Below are 8,738 nucleotides of genomic sequence, written 5' to 3' on the forward strand. Positions count from 1 at the left end.
TACAGGTAAGTCTCGTTTAATTTTCTAATTTTATAGACCCAATGAATATTCATATGGCCTTGCCCGAGACTTTAAAGCCGTAACAGCTATTGTAGCGATCCAATATATAAACGGACATACCCAATTATAAGCATATTCTTTCATTATGCTATATTAAAACGTTAAAACCTATGATAAAAGGAACGATGTCCTAAGCCATGAGGTTCCATATCTACTTTCATTCAGTATGTAAAAAGTTTTTCAAAACTATTGCAGCCTGTGTCCTACGCCAGACACTGCATAGATAGTTATGATATACATTCATAGCTCTGTGACTAAATTCAGACACAGGTTAATCATGTTTAATCTATTTGCAGCCTGTGTCCTAAGCCAGACACTGCATAGATTGTCAATGAGGTATTAAATATAACTCAGTCTGTGATTCCACCAGACACTGAGTAACAAGGTGCCATATTATGATTTCAGTAAAAATTACTGTAATTGGTCGTTGGTGTTTTCATTATCAGCCTGTTGTTAAATCCAGACACTGATAATTATGTTCATAATAAGGATAAATTACTCACATCAACGTGCTTTCCGTAACACTGCTTTCCCAAATGCAGTCCCATCATCTTTTACAATTGGTTTATTGTAGAATTTAGCAAACGTCTTCTGACCAGACCATGCTGCTGCCTTAAGTATGACAGACATTTCTACATCTTTAGTAATAGCTGACGTGCTCGCAGCCCTGGTGCTGTGTGCTTTGAATATTTTTGTATTTATTCCCGACTTCATAAGAGTCAATTTAATCCATCGACCGATTGTTTCCTTAGTTACCGGTTTATGTGGACATGCATAACTCAAAAACAGTTGAGATGAATTTCTAAACGGTTTAGTTCGTTTTATATATTCTCGCAAATATGTTACAACACATAATCGTTTATTAGATGGGTATCCCGGTAATACTATGGAATTTTCATTATTTTTCGGGGTATTATGTTTCAATAATTTAGAAACATGAAAGATGGCCCGAGTTTGTGTAATATGACACTCTTCTAAATTTAACGAGTGAATGGTTTGGCATCTTTGTCCAGTGACTAAGGCACATAATGTGACTAATTTGAAAGTGAGCATTTGTAAAGTTAATTCCTTACAAGGTGAGCATTTTTCCAAAAAATTTAACAATATTGAAACGTCCCAAATTTTGGTGTATCTTGGTTTGCTTGGGTGAGCCAAGAAAATACTTCTCATCAAACGTTTTATTTTGTTATCATCTCCGATGGAAGGTTGGTCGAAAATGCAAGATAATGCAGAACGAGCAGTATTAACTGCACTATAACAAAGTCCTTTTTTAGAAAGGTGTAATAAAAACTCTAGACAGTGTGAAACACTATATTCCTCGACATCCCACTGTTTATCAGAACAAAATTCAATCCATTTCTTAAGGTAAACATTGTATTGTTTAACAGTATTTGGTCTCCAGCCTTTCATTAAAGTCTTGACAACTCGTCGGGACAACCCTTGTCTTTTGAAATTGTTCCTGATAAGACACATGCCATCAGTTGGAGTTTTGGGTATAATGGATGTACTGCTGAGTGGTTTGATGGTAAAATTAACACATTTTTGGCTTTCTTCAGAAAAAGAGGAGGAAGGCACATCATTTCCATAAGTTTTGGATACCAAGGGGCTATTGTCCAATGTGGCACGACCATTAATATCTTTGTACTTTGGTCCTCTTGGATTTTCCTGAGAATCCTGGAGATAAGATTAAATGGTGGGAAGATATATCCGTAAGTATCCCATTTATGTTGAAATGAGTTAATGGCGCAGGCTTCAGGATCGGGATAAAAGGACATATATATAGGTAATTGTCTGTTTGCACGAGAAGCAAACAGATCTATTTCAGGGCATCCAAATTTCTCACATAACCTATCAAAAACTTCTGGGTGTAATTTCCATTCTGTATGAATTCTAACTTTCCTACTGTGTGAATCAGCTATATTTGATTTTCCAGCTATATGACAAGCAGACAACCAGATTCCTCTTTCTTTACACCACAAGATGATTTGTTTAGTATAATAGTTAACAAGTCTAGAATGTGTACCCCCAAGATTATTAATGTATGAAACGGCAGTCTGATTATCCATTTGGATCTGTATATGACAATTCTTAAAATCACATAGGGACTGAATACCCAACAACCCTGCTTTGATTTCGAGAACATTTATGTGGAGTTTAGACTCCTCTTCTGTCCACATGCCGTGTGTATTTCTATCATTGAAAACTGCCCCCATGCATAACTAGATGCGTCTGTTTGAATAGTGAAATCTGCATTACCATGAGAAATCATTTTCCCACTATAAACTCCCTCTTTAATCCACCATTGTATTTCTTGTACACATTCTTCATTAAGAGTGGTATAGTTATTAAAATTATAATTTGTCTCTAATGATTTGATTTTAAGCATTTCCAGTTCTCTATAATATAGCGGGCCATATTCAACCGCTGGGAAACTAGCCACAAAGACGCCAATTAATCTTGCTAATTCCCTTACTGTAAGGGAGGTATGACTCATCACATTCTTTGACATCTGGATGATATGATTTCTTTTATCATCACCTAAACTTATTTTCATCAGTGTCGAATCTAGAATGAAACCTAAATGTAATAGCTTTTGCGTAGGTTCATATATAGATTTATCAGAGAGTTCAAAACCTAACGACGTCAGAAGTTGCTTCGTAATTATAACGTTTACCTGACATGCTTTATGATTAGAGCCTTGTAGATAGAAATCATCAATGTACACACTAGACAAAAAACCTCTTTGTCTCAAAAAACCTAACACTGGTTTTAAAATTTTGGTAAACAGTCTTGGGCTATCTCGAAACCCCTGAGGCAAAACCATATATTTATAAACTTGACCCTCAAACATAAATTTTAAGTATTTTGTAAAATCGGGGTGCATTGGAATGCTATGAAAAGCATTGGATATATCAATACATGCCATGTAGCAATTTTGTTGCATGAGATTAAGGCACGTAGTTAGTCCCTCCATCTTGAAGTGAGTAAATTTAACAAAATTTTTATTCAAGCATTTGAGATTAAGAATGGGTCTGTATTTGTTGTTATTCGATCTTTTCTCTCTTAAGAAAATATTATTCATGTAATCTCCCTCTTCAACAGTGCTTTCCTCAATTACTTCTTGTTTCAATAATTCTCCAATTATAGCCCTTAATGCTATGGTTTCCTGTGCATTAAATTTCAATTGATGGGGAATTTTATTTTGAATTGGTGGAGAAATGAATTGGATTTTACAGCCTTTGACACATTGTAAAATTATTTTGTCTTCTGTGATTTTTTCCCAATTATGAATAAAATGCCTTGTTCGACCACCTAAAGCTAAATCGTTTCCTTCACTTACATTTAATATGGTTTGTTGCGACGACCCTGTTGTCGAGTTTTGTTGCTGAAGTTCTGGTATTTGTTGTTGTTGTTGTTGTTTTTGTAATGTTTTCCCCTGTTGTTGTACACAGGGTTTTTCCCGTCTAAAAAAGATAACCTTTTCTTTAAAAAGAACGGCTTGTTTTGATGTCTTTGGTATGGTTTGACACGATTGACTCTTTGAGAAACCTTCAGGGTTTCCGAGACATCTTTGACTTTTTCTGTCAATTGTTTTCCAAAAAGAGAGTCCTCGCACGGATACTGCTCAGAACACAATGACGAGAATTCCAATTTTACTTCAGATTTAAAATTCTGTCGTCTATGTAAATCCAGGCTGTGTGACCCGTCTGCTAACAACGCCACGGAATCTGCACAGGAATTAGTGATGGAGTCTATATCCTGTTGACAAACTGACTCTATATTTATTTTGGTCAGTTTTTCGAAACACATCGTCATGGCGCATAAACTTTTCATGAGTGTTGTTTGTATTTTTTGAATACTCGAGTCAGTTTGTCTCGTCTCTTTTTGAACCATCTTAAAAATTTCTGGATTACAAGTAAGAGTCTCCATTCTGCCACAATTTGTCGGTTTTATATATTTTTGAAATAGTTGGTCCCTATCCGATATTTGCATTCCGTTGCACAGGATATTATTAATTCCCTTTGCTAGGTCCTCGTTAATTAGAGGCCCTTCAATTTCCTTTGTACCTGATACGTCTTTAAAATAGGAGATCGATGAAGACGTTTGTGTTTCTGACACTTCGTCTTCTTGTCCATCATTAACATTGTTAATTATTTGGTAATCATTCAGCGTGTCACATTCTGTCATCTCCTTATCGTATGCATTTTTTAACTCAGTGACAACCGGAATGATCGCCATGAGTTTATTCAGTTGTTGTTTAATTTCTGAAAGTTCCCCGTCGCCACCATTATCTGATTTTTTACTTCTCTTTACTTTGGAAGGCTCGCCCTTCTTCCTACCTTCAGTCTTACTCGACACATCACTCCTATTTTCACCGTCATCACTGTTATTTTTGGTTTCATTGTTATTGTTACACGCCGTCCTGTTAAGGAATTGGGTCAGTGGGGCGTCCGACGCCATTGTCTTAATTAATAAGTGCAAGCGCGAAATCACGCACGATAAAATGAAATCGATGACAATCCACTTAATATCTTAATAATTGAAGGACAAAATCATAATCCACGATTACTGATCATCACATGATAATTTAAGCACAAAATAATATATTTTCAATAACTATTGCATCAATATAAGTAAGTAATTAATTTTAAATCCAAGAGAATTAAAAACACGATGATTGCTTTGCAAGGTTCACTTTTTAAGTGATTGCGCATGTGCAGGGACGCTTTCTCTCGGGCAAGGCCATATGAATATTCATTGGGTCTATAAAATAATACTATACTATTTTTTAAAACAATATTGGTACCATTGTTACCGATGTGCACTTATTTGCTGGTTTGATAACCCAATTTACAAAATATGACGCAAAATATTGTCCATTACAACAATGTTAAACTATAATATAATTGCATTTATCTTTAAATCAATGCCAATTTAGTATATCTTTTGATAATGGATAAAATAGAGTTTAATTTAACTTTGGATGAAGGCTCCTGGTAACTGTACTTAGTTTGGCTGTGTTCCTGGTGTTCCGGTTATTGAGAACCAAGACCTGTGCAGCACTACACTCCACCAGAACAATCATGATAACCGGATAACCCAATTTACAAAATATGACGCAAAATATTGTCCATTACAACAATGTTAAACTATAATATAATTGCATTTATCTTTAAATCAATGCCAATTTAGTATATCTTTTGATAATGGATAAAATAGAGTTTAATTTAACTTTGGATGAAGGCTCCTGGTAACTGTACTTAGTTTGGCTGTGTTCCTGGTGTTCCGGTTATTGAGAACCAAGACCTGTGCAGCACTACACTCCACCAGAACAATCATGATAAAACATTCAACCAATTCACTTAGAAAACTTCAGAAAAAATACTAGAGAATGACGCACTTGCCGCCAAACTGAAATACAGTGTGCTGAGAGAAATAAGGAAAGGAGGCAGTGCATAAACCAGTTATCGTAAGAAGGTCAGTCTATGGACAGTGAGGACGTCGGGTGACATGACCTGTACTGCATAAATTCAGCAAATTAATGTATCATGTGAAATGTATTGCATTTTCCATTCATCATTCTGGTTGACTTTCAACCGGATACAGAGAAAGCGTAGGAGCGGAGATTGTCAACCGAAAAAATGTGTGTGTCTGTAGCAAAATAGAAAGAAACAGCCCGGTACAATACACGCTGCATGTGTTGGTTGATTACCGACTATGCGTGTGCACCACAACTCGTGACGCAGTCAACGAGGAATCGGGAACCGACAGCACGTGGGTGGTAGGCAGGAACGGAGATTGTCAACCAGAAAAATGTGTGTGTCTGTAGCAAAATAGAGAGAAAGGGCCCGGTACAATACACGCTGTGTGTGTGTTGGTTGATTACCGACTATGCATGTGCACCACAACTCGCAGCGCAATCAACGAGGAATCGGGAACTGACAGCATGTGGGTGGTAGGCAGTGGATACGTGGGTGGTCCACATCCAGCGGAGTGTGCAATTGGTGATAACTGACAAGATGGAATGATAATATAACTAGCTAACTAGATTGTTTTGATGCAACAAATAAAGAGTTTGTTATTTTTTAAGTCGCTGCTCGAAACGGATTAAAAATTGATTTTATTGAGGCATGAAATAAAACTCTTTTTTTTAAATTTTCCTTTTTGTTGGTTCTGTCTTTTGACGTTATCAAATTTGTCAGAAGATTTACAGGCCTGTGCCATTAAACCCGTAGATTTTGATACTTAAGTTTACCCCTGTCATTTCTCAAAACAAAACTTAAGACAAGCAAAATTCGTTTTCAGTTCCAAGCAAGGCCAATATAACAAATTTCCTAGGATTTCTTGGACTATCACTGAAATTTTGTAGATCAGCAGATAGGGTAGACTTTTCAACTAACCTCTTTTTAGCAGCCAAATATGTTTAGCTAGATTCAGTAAAATCTTTAAGAGTAATGGAGTGTTTACGTATACGGCAACCAGGCACCTAGCCCCAGAATCTACGTAGCCTACACAGTAACTTTTATTGTGCTTTGGAAGGGAGGGGCATTGAGCTTGGTGCACTATAACTTATGAGCTTGATTCCTTGATTTCTTTCGTTCCCAACCCCTCTCCCAACCAGGGGGGGGGGGGGGGGGGGGGGGGGGTGTTTATAGGCAGAATGTAAGCCAGACGGCCACATGCATGACTAAATTGACCAAACAGAGAATCTATAGTTTGGCATTAGACATAGCAGATGTCTTGGTTTTTAATCCAATATTAGTATTAGTAGTATTAGCCTTGTGAGTGTGAGAGTGAGTGAGAGTGAGTGAGTGAGAGACAAATCCTACTCATGTAGCCTATTTGCAAACTGAGCAGAAAGTTTTCGTTTTACTATGAGTATGAGATGAGAAGGGGAAGGGGCAAGACTGAGAGAAAAGGGGTGGGGTGGGGCTTTCGGAAGGCCTCCCCAGCAAATTGTTTTTGAAAATGAGAATCGAGTATAATCGAGAATCTCACGACGACTCACCACACACAACACACACCACTTTACTTTCACTTTTAAAAATGCTTACTTAAATAGTAATATCTATTGAACATTGCAATTAATTGAAAGTCTATAATGGCTAAAAGATTAAGTAATATAATAAAAGTGTTGTGAAATTACGGGAGTCCTCCCTCCGATTTGAAACACTCAACGACCCTAGTAGCCAAGTGAGTCTGCGGTGGACTGACTGTGAGTGAGTGAGGAGACAGATGAACCGGCGCATGTTGAAGTGACGGCGCAGACAATCTACAACGTGCACAATTTTCCACAACGAATTGTGCATTTTAATCAAACGTGAAAGAGACACTTACATTTTCCTCTGTATGTTTAATGTTTTTCTTGTAGCGACTTTCAAAGCACTCTGTCTGTTGTTCGTTAAGTTTTACTTGCTTCAATTCGCATCCAAAAATTGGAGAAGTGAAAAGTGAAAAATGGCAACCGGCGCCGGAAGTCAGAAGGTAAAGAAGATAGGTAGTGTCTATGTTCTCAGTGAGAGAACATAGACACAATGTGTTTGGGTTTTGTCAAAGTCACGTTTGCTCTCGAAATCTATTTCTAGCACGTGCGCGTTCGGTCTGATGGAGTCAGAACACTAAAGCGGCTCATACACGATCATTTAAATTGCTCAAGGTTTGTAGCGCAATATATTTGCACAACTGTAGGTTGCCCAATAACAGCACAAAATAATTGACATTTTGATTGTGCAAACCATCCTCCTTTGGGTCTTGCAGTCCGCTGAGAAAGAATATGTGATTTTGACGCAGTACTCTCCGTGTTATTGCCTCTTGGTACAGAGAACAAAACTAAATGGAAACGTTCGAAATGGTTCAAAGTTTGGACTCACAAAATTGCAAGGTGAACTGAGACAAAATGAGGTACAGGATTTTCAAAATTCTCTGCGTGTGGATGTCAGCTCCTACAATGAACTTTCGAAAATGGTCGGACCTTTGATCGCAAAGCAAATTACCAATACGCGTGAGCCAAATCTCATATGGAGCGTTTATCAATTGCATTACGTTACTTACGGAAATTTATTCGAGGATCTCAAGTTCGTCAGTGCTATTGCGCCACAACTCATCGGCAGATTTTTGGTTGAAACATGTGAAGCCATCATCAGCTGCCTACATGAGTACGTCATTGTAGTTAAGAGTTAAGATTCTTACTGTGACCACTCACCGTTTGTTCACTCCAACGCTGCGATTACTTCCAATGATCCCAAGAATTTTCTAGATGTTTAATTACAACGTTATCTACCATTCTATCTATCTAATATCTAATCACTGTCTCTTTCCTCTACTAGTCTCGTCACACACGGTAGTAGTAGTAGTAGTAGTAGTAGTAGTAGTAGTAGTAGTAGTAGTAGTAGTAGTAGTAGTAGTAGTAGTAGTAGTGATGATGATGACGATGTGATAATGGCTGTTGTAGTTGTAGTTGTTGTAGTAGTAGTTGTAGTGATGATGATGTGGTGGTGGTGGTTGTAGTTGTAGTGTGGCTGTGGTTGTAGTAGTAGTGATGATGTGGTGTGGGTGGTTGTAGTAGTAGTAGTAGTAGTGATGATGTAGAGGTGGTGGTTGTAGTAGTAATGATGATGTGGTGGCGGTGGTTGTAGTAGTAGTGGTAGGGATGATGATGTGGTGGTGGTGGTTGTAGT

At 37.5% G+C, this 8,738-nt stretch overlaps 3 protein-coding genes across 3 annotated transcripts in view; all 3 read right to left on the reverse strand.

Annotated features, from left to right (window-relative positions):
• LOC144979130 (uncharacterized) overlaps positions 1–7,551 on the reverse strand; it is a gene marked incomplete at its 3' end in the record, with an annotated part of 34,300 nt that extends 26,749 nt beyond the window's left edge. Inside the window, 1 exon segment of the mRNA XM_078925731.1 lies at positions 7,399–7,551.
• Positions 565–2,273, reverse strand: LOC144979131 (uncharacterized). The gene is made up of 2 exons (XM_078925732.1): positions 1,956–2,273; positions 565–1,734 (listed from the first exon to the last, which is right to left on the reverse strand). Exons 1-2 carry the CDS (start codon positions 2,271–2,273, stop codon positions 565–567), a joined length of 1,488 nt encoding a protein of 495 aa, XP_078781858.1.
• On the reverse strand, positions 2,724–6,592 carry LOC144979689 (uncharacterized). The gene has a single exon (XM_078926603.1). It carries the CDS (start codon positions 4,519–4,521, stop codon positions 3,403–3,405), a length of 1,119 nt encoding a protein of 372 aa, XP_078782729.1. The 5' UTR covers positions 4,522–6,592; the 3' UTR covers positions 2,724–3,402.
• Positions 7,552–8,738: the final 1,187 nt, after the last annotated feature.

The sequence above is a fragment of the Berghia stephanieae genome, chromosome 9 (genome assembly GCF_034508935.2).
Source record: "Berghia stephanieae isolate SIO BIC M18660-M18661 chromosome 9, UCSD_Bste_1.3, whole genome shotgun sequence".
Taxonomy (NCBI): Eukaryota; Metazoa; Mollusca; class Gastropoda; order Nudibranchia; family Aeolidiidae; genus Berghia; species Berghia stephanieae.

Coding starts and splice junctions, on each gene's coding strand:
- LOC144979689 (XM_078926603.1), bottom strand. CDS start 4,521: ATGGCGTCGGACGCCCCACTGACCCAATTCCTTAACAGGACGGCGTGT.
- LOC144979131 (XM_078925732.1), bottom strand. CDS start 2,273: ATGGGGGCAGTTTTCAATGATAGAAATACACACGGCATGTGGACAGAA. Junction 1,735..1,955: donor CTGATTCACACAGTAGGAAA/GTTAGAATTCAT, acceptor TCTTATCTCCAG/GATTCTCAGGAAAATCCAAG.